Source organism: Phoxinus phoxinus, assembly GCF_949152265.1.
Source record: "Phoxinus phoxinus genome assembly, chromosome: 13".
Taxonomy (NCBI): Eukaryota; Metazoa; Chordata; class Actinopteri; order Cypriniformes; family Leuciscidae; genus Phoxinus; species Phoxinus phoxinus.
In genome coordinates this window covers 12,186,722-12,205,413 of record NC_136888.1, presented here as the reverse complement: position 1 = coordinate 12,205,413, position 18,692 = coordinate 12,186,722, and the positions used below count along the sequence as shown (strand labels likewise).

The window sequence follows — 18,692 nt, the reverse complement described above, 5'->3', positions numbered from 1 at the left end:
GGATGGTAATTGTTTCTCATGGTGATGTAAGGTATTTTCAACATTTACAGGGGCCAGTTGGTGATTTTATTGCCGTCAAAATACAGAATGTCAGTGTTTTTTTCCCACCACCCACGTTAAAATCCCCCGGCCGAATTACCTACTGTTTTTTGACAAACACCAAGGTCGTGTGGTCATTTAATTGCCGTCCGAATCCACATATCTGAGTTTACAAGAAGAGATCACTTCGAAATTCACGGTTTAAATCCTTTTTGACCACTGCGGAGCACCATACAATAACTGTTGTGCTTAACTGTAATTTTCATGCATTTTAAAAGACGTACACTTTTATTAATAAAATGCTGGAAAGGATGACCTCAGCGAGTGGGAGCTGTTAAGAACAAAAAGGAGACTGAGAAAGCAAAGCACGTAAACGTTTGAAATGGGCCGTTATTGTGGCAGCAATATATATATATCACAATTAAATATGTATTATATACAATTATAATATGCATTAAAAATATAAACCAAGCAGCTTTATGTTTACCTCATGTAAATAAGAGGCTGCATTCACTTATTTTCTCTAATTTCCATATTTTTAAAATGACATCCATCAATTTGAGATTTCATATAGCATGTCTAGCTTTCTATTTTTAAACAGGACATTTAAATGATAATATAATAAATAGAACATTATTTTCCTATTATTAAATTAAATATGCATTTATTCTTTTTATACTAAGCACATTACATTTTATTTACAGCAGACAATCATGTGACTGACCACGTGAGCAGCACGTTCTCCAGTTCGTAGGATCGCAAAACTTGCTCTTTTTCCGTGAATAAATCGCGATTCGAATGCACGAGTTTAATCACTGAAGTGCCATGCAAATGTATTTTTATAGACTTCCACATGAGAACCAATTACCATCCGAATCCGAATAAGGCTTTAGACTTTCTTACCTTCTTCATGTGGGAATTGAGAGTATTGCGGCTTTCTTCGGATGATCCTTGTAACAGAAACAAACACTAATATTAGAAGCCCACAAAGCTTTAAATAAACATTTGGAAGAAGTCTCGCCCAATAAAATCGCACAACGTGATCCTACCCAACCCAAAAGAGCCGGATGTAACATATAGAACTAGCCAAACAAGTTCATTAAGACTGCTGGAGAATGTCAGATGCGTTACCTGTCTCTTCGCCGGATGACAGGCGAGGAAACATCTCATCTTCATCCTCAATGCCCTCCTCTTCCTCTACGTCTTTGTCGCTGTCAGATGACATGGTGCCAATGACTGGGGCGCTGTGGATTTCTTTCCTTGTGCTGATACATACACACACACAAAAAACACATTATAAAAAACTCAAAACGGTGATGTGTAATTGCAAAAACAACTAATGAGTGTGATTTGGTTTATACCCAAGTGTGTGTTGTTTATTTGGTGGGGTCTTCTGAACAGGTTTGCTGTTCTGTTTCAGGTCTGAGAGTCTTTGTCTCATTTTGATGGTCAACTCGGGACAGAGCCGCCACACAAAGATGCAGCTGAACACACATTTAACATTGTAATATGATATGTCAAATATGAAGTCAAAAATGGATTCTGAGAAACATGATTTCAGAACGCCTACCTGTCTCCTGACACAGATATCAGATGCTTACAGTCATTAGTAAACTTCATTCCTGTTACGATCTCTAAAAGAGGACAACAAACACAATGCTTAGACTTGATTTCAGTTTAAAACGTATCTGCATTTTGAAGGATCTTACCAGAGTGGCCAAACATGGTGGCGACACATTCTCCAGTGTAGAAGTCAAAGATGCAGATGTTTTTGTCTGAGCAGCTTGTGGCCACATAGAGACCAGAGGGATCCATCTGGACCTAATAAACACATTCAGATGGATCAATAACTGCGTGACTGAGAGCAAAAGCAGTATCTGAACTAATATTAAGCCTAATCTCTTAATTCAGGGTCCGCCTACCTTGATAAGGGTCCCGTCCTCCCCCTGGGATCCCTTGTAGACCTTCTTCTGTTTGCCATTGCAGATGTTAAAGATCCTGCAAATAAACGAGAACCAGAAACTTTCATGAGTGTGTCAAATGAAAAGGTATAACATCAAGTAAAGCTACATAACCGTTCAAAAGTTTGGGGCCAGTGGGATTTTTATTTAGGAAATGAATACTTTTTTTGAGGGTCCTTTGCCTTTAAGATTCAATTGATCAAAAGTGACAGTAAAAACATTGTTTTTTGCCCCATTCGTTTTCAGCCACCTGGAGGCGCTATGGCATCATGCCTCTACCTGTCATTCCTTACAGCAGATCATACCAGGCACTGGCAGCTTTGGGAGGAGCAGAGCCAATGAACCCCGCAGGCTTCACATGACTTACACGAGGAACAAAAAGAGTCTGTGCCCATTAGAGGCATTGAAAACCCAGAATGAGCACCAGTACACAGGCATACAGCACTGGCTATTGACTCTATTGATATATTTGTATAGTTCAGGCCTTCTTCTTTTAAGATCATTCATTGCCACTGCACCAAACAGCGTAGAAAAGATGCAGCTTCCAGTGAGAATGAGACAAAGGCACTCAATGGTCAGCTGTATTATACACGACATTCCTGGCATTTTTCTTGCCCACAGTGCAGAATGAATTTGCGACCGTCGTTTGACTGGACAAAGGAAAACAGTTGCAAGTCATGCGCTGTGCTGGTTCCTTCCTAATGTTGCCCTTTTGTGTGGGACAGCAAAGTGAGACTTACAAAACACAATGAGGAAAAGAGTGCCAATGCTGGAGGATAAAGTGCAAAACTTGAAAATGATCAAGTCAGCAGAAGGGCAAATCTCACAAAACTGGCAAGAGCATGTCCGGGTCATAAAAAAAGAAAGAAAGTAGGCTACTGTATGTGTGTGTATTTGACAATTTAAGAAAAAAATTTAAGAAAATTAAAATGTAAGAAAATACTTTTCTAATTGGAATAAATCATTGTTTGTTCCCTATTTAATAATAAATAAATTGCTTTAGATCTTTGATTCAACAGAATATTTTAATAATAAAACAAACAAAAATGGGATGGACAAAAATGATGGGACCCTTAAACTAATATTTGGTTGCACCGCCTTTAGAGGCAATCACTGCAAACAAGTGATTTCTGTAGTTCCCAATAAGACTTCTTCAGGGATAAAAAAATAGGTATTTTCATTTTTTTTTTAATAAACAGGTATTTTGGCCCACTCTGCATGAGCAAACTGCTCCAGCGGTGTCAGGTTTGATGGGTTATAATGAAAAATTCAAAAATTAGGCTTCATGTTTTAATATGCAAAATATAATTTTTGTTTTCATTTTAGGCTGAAATATGACCAGGACATGTTTTTGTGACAGTCACCCAGTTAAACAATCGCAGGATGAGACAATCGGATTGTGTCTAATGATTTTTGTCTGGTCAGGTGTCTCAAACAGTACAGACAGGCTGACTCAGTGTGTGTTTGTGTGAGTGTGTGTCTGCAGGCGTATGCACATGGTAAATGGAACATGCTAAATGTGACAGGATTAACCAGTCGAGCCTCTAATTCCATCCTCCTGGGCAAACACCTGAGTGATAATCTGCCAACACTGTAACACCCGGTCCAGATACACATCACACCTGTCTATACAATCATACCTTCATAAACACTGTAAAATTACAGGAATCAAAACACATTCATGTATTTATAGATACAAAAACACATGGGCGCAGTGATACAAACAATTAGTAAAATAATAGCCTCCGATTTCTTTGAAGACAGGCTTAACTAGCAGATGCACAAAAGGACAGGATACTACTACTACTACACAAATTATTGCCAAAAAACAAACAAGAAAACAAACAAACCTGATGTTGCGATCCTGACAGCCAACCACAGTATACTTCCTCGTGGGGTCGATGTCCATGTCATACAGAGTAGTCTTCCTCACTATGTGATGAGTACGCGTGAACGCTGTTCCCTCCTCTGTCTGTTTTGAGGTGTTTAATTATCAGTTCAGCAAGGAAAACTGATTCAAGCACTACATATCAAAATTCAGTTGTGTATAATGTAAAAAAACAGTAACACTTTAGAATACATTTCCCACTACACAGGAACATATGAGTGACGCAATAAGCAGTCTAGTAACTATTATTAACAAACAACACATTCTGATTTACAAAATTAGAAAGTAATAACACTCAATTGAATATATGGAGTTCACTATTAGCAAATTAGTAACTATTATTTTTTCATACCTCACAGAAGACTACTATGAACTACTATTTTATTTCATCTTCTCCGCCATTTTGATGTTTATATCAGTTCTAACTTGGCAATATTCATTTAATTATGTACATGTTTTCTAGATTAATCTCAGTAGATCATGTTTATTCAGAAACATACTGGGGTGTTCATATTAGACGTCAGAATAAAGTGCTTGTTTGTGTTTCACACTTAATCACTGGCCGTTGGTATCTCATTTGCAGGAGGGTGTTAAGTGCTTGTGCGACTATTTTAAATCAGGTGTTCTCTGAAACATTGGCAACCGTTTCTTTAGGCCTGAGGACTCTGACAGCTCTGACTCAGGATCATGTTTCATCCTCACGGAACTGGATGAGAACAAATCTTGAACTGAACGGAGCTGAATAACAACATTACTGTCTTCAGTAGAGCTACTAATAACTGAACTGAACTTGTTTCAGAATGAATTCACTTTAAACAGTTATTGAACTGAATTGGATCAATCACATAATTGTACAAAATTGTAAGTTGACTCAGATAGCAGAGAATAGACTGGACACATGACTGTGATATATGCATAATGTTAACGAGAGCAATAAGCCGTGGAAAAAAGCTCAATGCGGTACTGGCACACACATCTGTGTGCGATCCCCAATTCGGTTCTCTTCCGCAGCTTGTACGGCCAAATGCACACAAAATTATGTTCAATTATTGCTTAAAGACATGGTATTCGCGTAAATAGTCGGTTATGTCTTAAGTGAACGTAAACAGTTGAGGAATAAAACGTATGCGTAACAGTATTTTGGATCTGTGCGTTAGCTCTTAAAGAGACAGCAGCCTAATAAACCTGCTGCGGTCTGTTTTTAATGTGAATCAAACAACTAAAGACAAAAGCTTTTGACTGAATAACTTTTATAGATTTAATAAGAATCAGTGTTTATTTAATTCATATTTATACAGTGAAGACTAAGCAGTTTTCGGTTTTGTACATTATCGTATCGCATATCACACTTTTCTTCAATTTCATGCAGCCCTTAATGTCACTATTGTTTTTCAATCGCTGCTTTACAACAGAATTTGAATTTGTCTCATATTTGATGAAGTTTACATCATTGATTCTGTTACCTTCCTGTTAATACCGTGAAGCTGCTTTGAAAGGATTTCTATTGTATAAAGCGTGACGCTATAAAAATAAAGGTGACCTGACTTGACTCCTGACCAATGAGGGAAATGCTACTTATTAACATTAGAGTAGGGCCAATAAAAATAGCAGAATTATGACAAAGATTCAAAATATGACCAACTGTGTTTGAATCTCACCTTCTGTGCCGTGCGGAAGTAGATGCTCTTATCTGCACCACAACTGATCATTCTGACTTTCCCTTCATTAGCTGAAAAACAAGCAAAGATGTCACACATGAACACTTCCAGCATTAGTTGTTAAATAAAACTCGGCTAGGCTATCAAGATCTCACCAGCGAATCGGACAGCAGTGATAGAGGAAGAGTGTTCATCCAGTGTTTGCAGGAGGCCGTATTCCCGATCCGCATCCAGAACATGGATCAGTCGGTCTCTGCTGGCGGTGGCCAACAGTTTCAGCCCTAAAGACGCACACATAATACAGAGAGCAAAAGATATGTTCTAAAATGGAGTAATGATGCTTAATATTCAGATTTGCCATCACAAAAATAAATGACATTTTAAAATATACTAAACCGTTATTTTAAATTGCAATAATAATTCACATTACAGTTTTTTTTACTGTATTTTTGATCAAATAAACGCAGCCTTAGTGAGCATAAGATACTTTTTTCAAAAACATGTAGTCGTGTACGTGAATATGGTGTTCATTTAGTACCATATGCCATGGCATTATCTTCCGATACCATCACCGGTATTCCCTCAGTACATTTCTGTAAGGATAAACCAGCAGAACTGAAATAGTGCTAAAAAGTTCAATATCCCGTGAGCCGTGTCGAGAGCGGCTCTTGTGCTGCGCTCCTGGGTTTGTTCTCACACGTATCACACCACAAGCTGATTCACTAACAGTGTGTTCATGTGTGACTTCACACGCCGAAGAGAAGAATGCAAATGCCTCGTTTAAGTGTGAGAACAGAACATGATATGTTTCTGCAATGCTAAGCAGAACAAAAGAGATCATGTCAAAATAAGCGTTCATCTCTATCAAGAGATTCCCTTTTTGAAAGCCCTTAATATTGCAACGGCTTCAGAGCAGAAACACAATTCATAATGTGGTGTTTTTCAAAGCAAAAACTGATCAAAATTCAACTTGTGAGGATTCCAGATACTAACAGACCATTAGATAGAACGATCTCATTTGCTTACCACTGAAATTGTTTTTTTGAAGTGAAATAACAGTGCTAACGTTTAGTGCATTTGAACTATACAATATTTCAAGTAGCGAATAATATTTGGGACCACACAGAATCCACATAAAAGAAAGATTTCTGCAGAATTCAAAGACTTGCGGTACACGAAAAAAGATAAAAAGATACAATAAAAGGTACAATCCAAGCATGTTTTGCTATTTAAATGCTTTCAGCTACTAATAAAGGCATGTCTCGGTCTCTTAAATACAGCATATATTGAAAATTAATGAGTTTAGTACACTCTGGTCACTTCAATATACCCTTTTATATCCATTCCACACAATTCAGTGCAGAAAATATCAAAATACGGTGCAGATTATGTGGAGCCATTTTTAGCTTGTTATAGTGGGTGGGATCAATGGACCATTAAACTGAAAGAACCCTATCAGGAGACGAAAGAAAGCAAGGCAGCGAGTTTGTGTACCTCTATGTGTGTTCTAGCAGATGTTCTGTTTCTCATCGAGCTGTACTCAGTGTCTGGCCTTGAGCCTGATATAAACCACCAGCTAAAGCAACACAGCACAACTTCACACTTTACAGGGCATGATAATGACTCTCTAAACCTGCTCTAAACCCCCGGCCCTCAAATAGAGCCTCAAGAGCTTTAGAGAACCTGAGAGAATTTCACTATTCTAGTTAGTGATGGTTAGAGGAAAGATTTTCAACATAACGAGAATAAGGGGGAAAAATGTCCCATGGAGATGCATTAAAGGATGGACCAATGTTGTTATTGTTAACTAAAACTATTAGTTATTGAAATATAGTTTTAGTCGAAGTACTAAAATTACTACAATAATACTGAAATATTTATTTAAATAAAAAAAGAATTAAAGTTGGCGACAATAGCCTCGTGGGCAGCGTGCCGACATATAGCGTAGTCCCGGCTCGTGGACCTTTCCCGATCTCGTCCCTCTCGTTCTCTCCAACTTCACTTCCTGTCAACTAACTGTCCTGTCATAATAAAGGCAAAAAAGCTAAAAATAAGTTTTAAAAAAAACAAGCAAAAAAAACCCAATTAAAACATAAAAGCTAAATATTACATTAAGAAATACTATTATAAATACATTATCACAATGGTAATACCATGGTATTCTATTTATACCATATCACTGTATCATGGACAGTTTTTTGTAAGTGCCGACAGTTTCCAAAGTATATTATCTTGCTGTTTTGGATCAACTGTTGTTTAGTCAACTATTACTGGTATGTCAGTTTCCTCTAACCTTGTCACGTCAGCATCTACTCTCTTTCATTCTACTCCCTTCTTTATTTCCTTGAAATTTTTCTGAAAAGGAATATCCAGGGTAATTTAAAACGGAAGCTCTATCAAGAGCATCTGTGGCATGCTGACAGTTGCACTGATAGTTGTTTTTTGTTGTTCATACGAACTGAAGCATGAGAAACTATTTTCTCTGGAAAAACGACAGCATGTCACAGATGCTTAAAGACTTGAGTTTAAAGCTTATTTCTGCACCACTAGCATCACCAAAGGAGTCACTCAACCCAACAAATGACTTGCTTTTTGTTCTCACTGCACATTAAACTGGGACAGGAGAAAGAATATTAATATCGGAAAAAAATTGATAGCTGTGAAGTTTAAACTGTAAACGCTGCTGTTGGCATACGTGTGAAGTGGTGACTCCGAGGTTACGAAGCATCTGCTGAGCATCTGAGCTGGATCAGCACTTCCTCTTGACTGGGGCATTAGGTGGCACCTCAGTGCAGGATTTAATCAGCTACAGACCTTTAAAGAAAACACCCGTTCTCAGCGTTCTCAGCACTCACCGGTCTCGGGTTTGGAGTACTCCAGACACAGGATCTCAGAGTCATGGGCCTGAACATCCATAATTTCCTCCATGCTCTCCAAATCATGGATTCTGGAAAACAACAGTAGTTCAGTGAGGGTCTGATTGGCGAAAACATTTTCTGAAGAAAAGTATAATACAAATATACTGCATTATATATAGTCTTCATAGAAAGGGTAACATATTTTTCCCACATGCATGGGCACAAACACACATCGTCTTTTCCATTAAAACCTCAGAGGATCAATCAACTAAAATCAATTAGTGTAGAAGTGTTAAGCAGACATGTGAAAAACAGACCTCAGTGTTCCATTGCGGTCCCCTGATGCCAGGTGCAGCCCGTCTGGGCTCACACACATGGTCCTAATGCCTGTCCGGTTCTCTGAGGTCTGAGGGTCGACCTTCTCAGAGTTACTGGAGGTGGTGCAGTCCGTGTCCAGCAGCGTGGAGGTGTTGTTGTCCATATAAATGACCTTCTGGAGGTCCTTTAGTGGCGAAAGAAATTATAATGTGTGACTTGTTCATTTAAATTAATTTAATTTATACAGAGACTTAAGTCACTCAAAATGCATTAATATTGATTGTTATACTAGATAATAAAGTATCACAGCAAGTGGTACTGCACATTTAGCTTCTCAGGACTATTCTGTGCTGTTTTCGCAATTATTTAACCAACTTCCACCAATGTTTGACAATGATAGTTTCCAAATATGCCTTTTAATTTTGAACAGTATTAAATAGTTTTGCTTTGAAAAGTGTACTTGTTTTAACTTTATTTTATAATGAATGCTATTTGATATGATATTTTGGGTCCCACTTTAGTTTGGGTAACACTATTCACTATTAACAACGACTTTTGCCTCAATAAACTCCTAATTATTGCTTATTAATAGTGAGAAAATTGGAACTTAAACTAAAGTGTTCTCATATTTTATCATCTAAAGTGTGAAGCGTGGATTAAATGTCTAAATAACTTTTGAGGCTATAGTAGCTAAAGTTTGCATCAGGTTCACAGTTGTAACCTAAGTATGATGCTTGTCTTTCCAAAGAAAATACACTACTGGTCAAAAGTTTGGGGCTGATTTGGTGCTCAAGAAACATTTCTCATTATAAGTATTAATATTGAAACCTCACATTGCTGATGACGTTTCGGCTGAGGGTGGTGTTCTGAGCATCTGTGTTCCACAAACGGATCGTATTGTCAGAGGAACAGCTGAGGAACGATCCGGGACACAAACGCGGCTGCTCTCCATCCCTCGTCTCTGGGTACACCTGCAGGACAAAGGAAGGAGATGATTCAACTTGACAAAACATACATCATTACAATCACACAAAGCGATACTGTACAAATGCAGGTGTATTTACTCTAGTGTGGCATTCAAAATCAGACCACAAAGATTTTGCACGGGGTGTTATGAAAGATCCTCTTTATGCATACAGAGAATATGACACACGGGCACTAAACAGTATATTCTAGAATGAGGATCACAGTACTTTGCTTAATTTAATGTGTCTTTAATATTTATATTATATAACAATGGTTTGCTCAAAAGTAATGAGGCATTTTGCACCATATTTTGAATATAGTCACGGCTGAAGCTGCCTGTCGCATTTTGTGCAACAAAACCCTTTTGCTGACAGTATGTTCACAATATTTCAGTTTCTGATTGACTGATTATTCGGGCCTGTACTTGTGGACATATTTAAGGAACTTTGATAAGGTCACAAAATGCCAGACAACTAAAGAAAGACACAGCAAACCAAAAGGGAAGTCACTGTCATGAATCTTGTGATCCAATATGAGCATACAGTCCATGACACAACCAGAAAATACAGTATATGCTGTATGTCGACAAATCCCACAGGTTTTAAAAACATATGTAGCCTGTCACAAAGAACTAAGACACATTAAAGCACCTTTCGTCTGGTACAAAAAGAGCAAACACTGCACATTCCTGACTGGATTACACGTATAAAACAAGGTACAACAGTAACAGGCTAGGCTGAAATCTACAGAGGGTGGGTTTTCATTAATACAATAACTCTCTATTAGTTCACATCAGGCCACACAAAAATATTACAAAAACATGAGGCTCAAATACAAAAGACCAGCCTCACATTATTTCAGCAGCCAAAATGTCAACACACATCACAATGAAAGGGGAAAAAACAGACAAAAACATGTTACCATAGACTTCAGTCAGAAGTCTGGATACATGACTGAATTTTCTCATAACTTTAAAAGCCTTTTGATCTAATTCTTCTGCTTGAAATGAGTTTTGTAGGTCAATGTATTTGCACCTATATGAATAGTTTTTACAAAACTGAAAATTATCATTTTAATATACATTTAGCATTTGTATTATACATTTCATTTTTCATGCTGTATTTTATATATTTCATTTTATATTTAATTTAATTTGTTTTATTTTATGTCATTTTATGAATACATTTGGTTTTATATTTTTAATTATTTTAAATGATCAGCACTGACTTTCGGTCACTGCCTAGCATGAATTTATCTTATTCCTCACCTCCACGCTCCATACGCATGCCGAATGGTAGAGGGCCGAGTAAACCTTGCCCACTTTACGAAGATCACGTACATCCCACACGTACAGACTGTGATCGTTGTAGACGCAGGACAGCCAGCGGTTCGTGGGGTCATAGGACACGGCCACGGCGTCAGGATAGCGGACGTTTTCCTTGTAGGTGAAGAGGTGGCTGTGGAGAGATCATGATGGATTAGTGGGACAGTAAAGTCAGCTGTACTGCGAGGTCACAGAAGGTCTTCTGGAAGAGTCACGAGAACATTTTTCCGAGCAGAACCCGCACTTAGACCACTGCTATTTTCTGCCAATTATAGAGAGACAGACAGAATGACAGTGTGCATTCTGGGAGTGGTGTCTCTGCTAGAACGCTTAAATCGTTTTTTTTTTATGGTACATTTGTTCATGATGCATATCGGTCAAAGAAAAAAATGAAAAATTTTAATCATTTTTTTAAATGACGCATGTAAACAAGACCAGTATTTCCATCATGATCATACACAAACCATGCCCTGCATTTAAAGACAAATAAAACCAAAACCTCAGAAAAAAATCTACTGAAAAGAATTGTTACTTTTTTGTAGTCTAAAAATATTACAGACTCAAAAAGACACAGACATCTCTGTGTCTTAAAAACAGTCTTCCTGAACAATATAGTATATAATAGAGGTCAACTGTCATGTCTCAGCCTTACAGCAGCGTCTTTGCATATTTATGAGCGGTGGACTAAGAGGTCTTGTGTGTTTGACAGTTTACAGGGAAAGCAGGGAATGCTAAACAGATGTCAATGGCTAAGCCGTTTCATCTCGACTACATGAATCCACTCCGAATCTTAAAACAGACTGAGATTTCAGGATGGTTTCAGGGTATTTGCATATGTATGATGCCACACACCAGACAGCAGCTCATCCAATAGAAAAGTTAAAACATTCATCCTACTCTTTGACTTTTGACAAAGGGATTTTTCCCTGATTCTGAGCAATCACAAATATATATATATATATATATATATATATATATATATATATATATATATATATATATATATATATATATATTATGGTTGTATCAGTGCTATTATAAGGTAAACCATTATACACTGATGAGCCAAAACATTATGAGCAGTCACAGGTAAAGCGAATATCATTGATCATCTCCTAACAAGGCCACATATTAAGGTCTGGGTAGATTAGATGGTAAGCAAAAAAAAAATCAGCTCTTGTAATCAACATGTTGGATGCAGGAGAAATGGGCAGGAATAAAGATCTGAGCAACTTTGATAAGGGCCAAACTGTTATGACAATGTGACAGATTGCTCCTGGTCAGCAGTGGAGAGAATTTACCAACAGTGTCCGAGCGAGGATAAACCACGACAAGGTGTTAGACGTCCAAGGCTCATCGAAGAATGAGGCCAATGAAGGTTATCATATTCTGACCCCTGTCCACCGTTGAAAGTGCCTACAATGAGCACGTGAGCGTCGGAACTGGACCTTGGAGCAGTGGAAGAAGGTCTGCTCCGATGAGTCCTGTTTTCTGTTACATCGCGTGGGCGGCTATGTACGTGTGCTCCGATTACCTGGGGAAATGATGGTTCTGCTGGGAAACACTGGATTCGGCCATTCATGTGGATGCAAATTTGACATGTGCCACCTATCTAAAGATTGTTGCAGACCAGGTACACCCCTTCATGGCAATGGTGTTCCCTGGTGTAAGTGGCATCTTTCAGCAGGTTAATGCCCCACACTGCACACATTGTTCAGGAATGGTTTGAGGAACATGATAAGGAGTTCAAGGTGCAGCCCTAGCCTCCAAATTCACCACATCTCAATCCAATTGACCGTTCGCAAAGACCCGCCCCCCTTAGTTACTGTCGCTATGTCCGACAAGCTACGCCGCTCTCACGCCACACCATGTTCTCATGCAGTGAAAAATACATTGTGGAGCAGAGAGGAGACTGACAACACGCCAACAGACAGGACAGACCAGGTTACTTTTCGGTTACTTTTGATATTAAACATATTAAACAAAGTCTCGCCTTTCAAATTTGGTAATTTTTTAAAAATAAATTTAAACAATAAATACAGTTTTGTGGCTCTTTAATGTGCCTGACAGATCGCTGTAGAGCCTCAGTTAAAGCTGCTCGTGAACCGATCATCTCTTCCTTCTAATTCATTTATAGCATCAAATAAACATGAATGAACATCAGAAGGAATGTTGTTTTAACCGCGGAAAGGCATCAGTACACTCCGTTTCTCAAGTTCAAATCCACCCATGTTAATCTACTAACACTGCTTTGTCGGACAAAATGGCGGATGGCGAAGTATGATTGGTCAGATAACCTGTCAATCAAGCTCTCTGCGAAGGGTCAATTGTGCTGGATCAAAAGGTTTGATCCACTGCGGCTTCACCTCGCAACCTGTAGGAATTGAAGGATCTGCTGCCAATGTCTTGGTGCCAGATACCACAGGACACCTTCAAGGGTCTTATAGAATCCATACCGCTGTGGCTCGGCACTGTTTTGGCAGCACACGGAGGACCAACAGCATATTAGGCAGGTGGTCAAAATGTTTGGGCTCATTAATGTACATGGTACTTCAAGTATAATGCAAATACATTGATAAAATGTGACTAACTTGTAGGCTCACTAATGTGGCTCATCTTACCTGGCCTCGGTAACAGTGGAGATGTCTGTGCCCAGGCTGTGAGGGTGAGGCAGCGTACAGATAAAGTGCAGGTCAGTGGGGCTGAACGCTCTCACAGTGCCATCAGCACAACCACAGTAGATCAGATCCTCACTGACGGACAGAGACGTGGCCATACTAGTCTGAGAGAGAGAGAGAAATGGGGAAATACAATTGAATAACAGTGAAATCCCAGTGAAGCAAGTCATCACTAGGCCCACAACCATTCCGTTATTTAAAATACTATGTAAATGTATTTTTTATTAATATTATACATTTTTTGCTTTGATTGTGGGGAATAAATTAATTCTTCATTTAAAATAGTAAAAAATAAACATTAAATTAACCAAAAACATTTTATTTAAAAAGCACAGAAGGTGCAGTCCTTTAAGCACAATTCTAGTAATAAAAACAAGTGATCAAACATGCAATGGGTGGAGGAAATGCAGAATTTTGTGAACAATGGGCGATTCAATTCTCTAGAAATCGGCAGAAATGATCAAATCTGAAATGATGCGACTATCCAAAAGCATTTTTGCCATGTGGGCCAAGTTGCTACCAAGTATGTTGGATTAATTTTTTACATGGGAAAAAAAATGAGAGCTCTGTGCATTAAATTAAGATGTCTCATGACTGATAATAGCATGGAAACAGGCCGCAAATAAAAGCTGATAAGATATAAAACATAACAATTTAACGAAACTGGGGGCAATAAAGAGATTAAATGCTAAAAAAGTGCCTGAGAAGGTTAACAGTAGGAAGATAAGAGCTCATTTGTGTGTTTTTTCCATCAGCTTTTAGATGTTCCTGATGAGAGAAATCTGATAATCATTCACAGACATACAGTATAATTTAATTTACAGAGATAAGGTACGGACAGGGGCGAGTATATGCTAAATAAGCTTTATGTCGAGAGACCAAAGTTCATTTTTAGATAATCAAATTGTAACTCGGGTTCTTGTAGTTGATAAACTGCTAGACAGAGAGGCTTTTGTATCCCATCCTCCCCGTATCCCTTTCTTTCTGGCACTCTTCAATCTCTTTCTTGTTTCTCTGTGCATTGGGCACAAGGGTCTCCACAAAAGCAGAATTGTGCAGCGCCCACCTGCTCTCACTATGACCCACTTTGACAGTCCGAGAGGAGTCAAATCGAGATCTCATATCGGCTCTAAATCATGTGTTCACATTCATAACACGATTGCCTAGTTCTCATGGTTTGCTGAAGGTCTTCTGAAATACCAATTTGCCTCTTCTTCTCTTTCGTGAGATACAATGGACATTTTTTTTTAATAGACATTACTACTTGATCTGATGTTTTTTTATTTTAAGGTATTGTAATAGAAGCAGTAAATTAAAACAATTAAATAAATGAAATATCATGTTGGTTTATTAATATAAATATGATTCAATATGCATTTAAAATAAAGTTAAATAATTAATACTAATGATTTATAATTAATTAAAATAATTACTGTATACATATACAGTAGTGGCCAAAAGTGATGTCCGGCCTAGGAAAAATAACATCTTCACCATGTATTCAAATATTATTAAACATAACAATATTTTGTAAGCATATTGCTTGTTTAGTTGTGCTTGGAGTAGACGGTCTTATTTGTGATAATGCAATGAAACATGTCAAATTGTGCAGACATAATTTCTTTGTATGACAGCCTTGCCAAAAATTATGAACATGCAAAAACACAAAACGTAGTTGTCACACTACTGCAAGGATGAAGACACAGAGAATGACGTTAACAGGTTTTATTTAGACACTGTATGCAACTCCGGGATACTGGAAGGGCTTCGAGATCAACACGGGAACGCAGGATGAATACTGGAACTGATGTAGTAATGTAACTTGGAATGGAAGCTGGGAATGGATACCGTCTCTGAGATATATGGAATATCAGACCACTGGAGTCCTGGTTAGAGATCCGAGAGGTATACTGGAATACACGGAGATGCGGTTTAGGAGAATCCCGGAGAACCACCGCACACAGAGGCTGCTTGGAATACACACACAGAGAGGTTAGTGTAGAAGTATAATACTTGCGAAGGGTGTTCAGGAACCTGACAGAAGTGTTAGGAACCGGGGAGTCACTGGCGTCAAACGACGAGACCTGACAATGAGCTGTAGGCTGACTGGGGTTTATATGCAGAGCTGGTGTGGTGAATGAAGTGATGAGGTGGAGGTGTAGTAACTCAGAACTCCGGTGATTGCGATCGGGACCAGGTGTGTTGGGTTGAAGCTGGTTGGGGTGTGTCGTTGGGTGAATCCGTGACAGTACCCCCCCCTCCACGGCCAGCTCCTGAGGGCCGTAGGACCCGACGACGAGGGCGACCCCGTGGACGGAGGGCTGGGCGATCCGGGTGGTCACGATGGAAGTCCTGGAGGAGCGTGGGGTCCAAGATGTCGTCATGATGGACCCAACAGCGTTCCTCAGGTCCGAACCCCTCCCAATCCACGAGGTACTGCAGCTGACCCCCCCGTCGTCGGGAATCCAAGATGGTGCGGACCTGGTATACTGCTTCGTCTGCGGGGTCCACCGAAGGAGGAGGGGGAACTTCACCAGCTTCAGCTTCTGTGGAAGGTGCAGAGAGAGGTGCAGTGTAAGGTTTTAACAGGGAAACATGAAAGGTGGGTGCAATCCGGTAGTGACGGGGTAGGGCGAGTCGATACGTGACTTCATTGACCTGCCTCAGCACCGCAAATGGACCTATGAACCTGGGACTGAGCTTACGGGAGGGCAGTCGGAGGCGGATATCCCTGGTGGAGAGCCACACCAGCTGGCCTGGAGTGTAATGGGGTGTAGCTCTTCGATGTACGTCAGCCTGTTGTTGAAACCTCCGTACAGCTCCCTGAAGATGGACATGGGCTGAGTCCCAGACCCTCTCACTCTCGGTGAACCAGTGCTGGACCGCTGGGACGTCCGATGGTTCGCCTGTCCAAGGGAACAGGGGTGGCTGGTATCCCAGAACGCACTGGAACGGTGTCAAGCCTGTGGATGTTTGGCGTAGAGAGTTCTGGGCATACTCTGCCCATGGGAGATACTGATTCCAGCAGTCCTGTGCTTCATGGCAATAGGTCCTTAGGTACCTCCCGATCTCTTGGATCTTACGCTCCGCTTGGCCGTTAGATTGAGGATGGTACCCCGACGTCAGGCTGACCGATACTCCCAGAAGCTTGAAGAACGACTTCCAGACTCTTGATATGAATTGCGGTCCTCGATCTGATACTATATCCTCTGGGATTCCGAAGTGGCGGAAAATCTCGGTGAATAACATCTCTGCTGTCTTGAAGGCTGTGGGAAGTCCGGAGAGGGATATCAATTTACAGGACTTGGAAAATCTGTCAACGACTACTAGAATGCAGGTCTTGGAATTGGATGAAGGCAGATCGGTAATGAAATCCACGGCCAGATGGGACCAGGGTCTGTTCGGAATTGGTAGAGGCATAAGCTTTCCTTCTGGAAGACGTCGAGGTACCTTGGCCATAGCACAAGCTGTGCATCCTTGTACGTATCGGGCGGTATCCTGGACCATGCCGGGCCACCAGTAGCGCTGTTGGAGAAGTGAGAGGGTTTGTTGACTACCTGGGTGTCCAGAGCCCGGAGAGGTGTGTAGTGAGTCCATGAGGGGAAGGCGGAGGTTGGTAGGTACGAAAACCTTCCCCTCAGGACCTCCCGGCGGAGCAGGTTCGGAAATGGTGGCATCGGCTATGAGTTCGTTGATGTTCCACTGGATGGGACTGGCAATTATGGCTGGAGGGAGTATAGTTTCGTTAATCTCAGTGGAGGTTTCAGATTGATAGAGGCGTGATAGAGCGTCTGCTTTGAGATTTTTGGAGCCCGGGCGGTATGTAACAGTGAAGTTAAAGCGTGTGAAAAAGAGAGCCCACCGAGCCTGACGAGGATTTAATCTTTTGGCCTCCCGGAGATACTCAAGGTTGCGGTGGTCTGTGATCACTTGAAATGGATGGTTGGCTCCCTCCAACCAGTGTCTCCATTCCTCTAAAGCTAATTTAATGGCCAGGAGTTCTCGATTACCGACATCATAATTCTGCTCCGCCGGGGACATCTTACGAGAGAAGAAGGCGCATGGATGGAGTCGTGGAGGGGTCCTCTGCCGCTGCGATAGAACAGCTCCAACTCCGTTGGTGGATGCATCCACTTCTACTAAGAACGGGAGATCAGGATTGGGATGACTCAGTGTAGGAGCAGAACAGAAGGCTTTCTTCAAACCCTCAAAGGCCTCGGAAGCTTCAGCAGACCAGGTTAACTGTTTGGTACCCTTCTTCACCATGGATGTTACTGGAGCACAGATCTTACTGTAGTCCCGGATGAACCGGCGATAAAAGTTGGCAAAGCCAAGAAAACGTTGTAGCTCTTTCAGGGTCTGGGGTTTAGGCCAGTTGATCACCGCTTCCACTTTATTGTGATCCATAGAGATGCCGTCTGGACGAATCACGTACCCCAGGAAGTGCATGGATTCTTGATGGAACTCGCATTTTTCTAACTTCAGGTACAGTTGGTACTCACGGAGACGTTGAAGGACTTGCTTCACCTGTAGAACATGTTCATCGAGATTGGTGGAGTAGATTAGGATGTCATCGATGTAGATGACCACAAACCGATGGAGCATATCTCGGAAGATCTCGTTCATAAAGCCTTGGAAGACTGCTGGACTATTTGACAGCCCGAAAGGCATGACCCGATATTCGTAGTGGCCAGCAGGGGTGATAAAGGCAGTCTTCCACTCGTCGCCCTCACGTACACGAACCAGGTTGTACGCACTTCTCAAATCTAGTTTGGTGAAGATCCGAGCTGAACGTAGCTGTTCCAGAGCCGAAGGTACCAAGGGCAATGGGTATCTGAACTTGACGGTAGAAGCATTAAGGATGCGGTAATCAATACATGGCCGAAGTCCTCCGTCCTTTTTCCCGACGAAGAAGAAGCTTGAGGCGGCAGGGGACGTAGATGGTCGAATGTATCCTTGGCGTAAGGCTTCATCCACGTACTCCTCCATGGCCTTCTGCTCC

The 18,692-nt window shown here is 40.5% G+C and overlaps 2 protein-coding genes across 3 annotated transcripts in view; both read right to left on the bottom strand.

The window, feature by feature from the left end:
• The window catches only part of mapkbp1 (mitogen-activated protein kinase binding protein 1), a 52,937-nt gene that overhangs the window by 6,930 nt on the left and 27,315 nt on the right, over nt 1-18,692 (bottom strand). For both annotated transcript variants that reach the window (XM_079633141.1, XM_079633142.1), the window contains exons 8-21: nt 13,634-13,794; nt 10,956-11,145; nt 9,556-9,693; nt 8,722-8,906; nt 8,402-8,493; nt 5,702-5,827; nt 5,547-5,617; nt 3,851-3,972; nt 1,962-2,037; nt 1,749-1,860; nt 1,610-1,673; nt 1,401-1,523; nt 1,171-1,304; nt 943-989 (exon numbers count right to left, since the gene is read on the bottom strand). In XM_079633141.1, the coding sequence (XP_079489267.1) occupies nt 943-989; nt 1,171-1,304; nt 1,401-1,523; nt 1,610-1,673; nt 1,749-1,860; nt 1,962-2,037; nt 3,851-3,972; nt 5,547-5,617; nt 5,702-5,827; nt 8,402-8,493; nt 8,722-8,906; nt 9,556-9,693; nt 10,956-11,145; nt 13,634-13,794 (1,641 nt within the window). The remainder of the gene's footprint in view (nt 1-942; nt 990-1,170; nt 1,305-1,400; nt 1,524-1,609; nt 1,674-1,748; nt 1,861-1,961; nt 2,038-3,850; nt 3,973-5,546; nt 5,618-5,701; nt 5,828-8,401; nt 8,494-8,721; nt 8,907-9,555; nt 9,694-10,955; nt 11,146-13,633; nt 13,795-18,692) is intronic.
• Nucleotides 15,402-16,550, bottom strand: LOC307009410 (uncharacterized protein). The gene is made up of 3 exons (XM_079633149.1): nt 16,396-16,550; nt 15,704-16,236; nt 15,402-15,600 (listed from the first exon to the last, which is right to left on the bottom strand). The coding sequence occupies exons 1-3, from the start codon at nt 16,525-16,527 to the stop codon at nt 15,561-15,563; spliced, it is 705 nt and encodes a 234-aa protein (XP_079489275.1). The 5' UTR covers nt 16,528-16,550; the 3' UTR covers nt 15,402-15,560.

Bases quoted from the DNA above. Each gene is read 5' to 3' on its own strand.
- LOC307009410 (XM_079633149.1), bottom strand. From the start codon at position 16,527: ATGTCCATCTTCAGGGAGCTGTACGGAGGTTTCAACAACAGGCTGACG. The intron at 16,237-16,395 runs GTAAGCTCAGTC...CACCTTCCACAG, and splicing joins CCGCCTCCGACTGCCCTCCC to AAGCTGAAGCTGGTGAAGTT. The intron at 15,601-15,703 runs GTATTATACTTC...CGTGTATTCCAG, and splicing joins TTCCTGAACACCCTTCGCAA to TATACCTCTCGGATCTCTAA.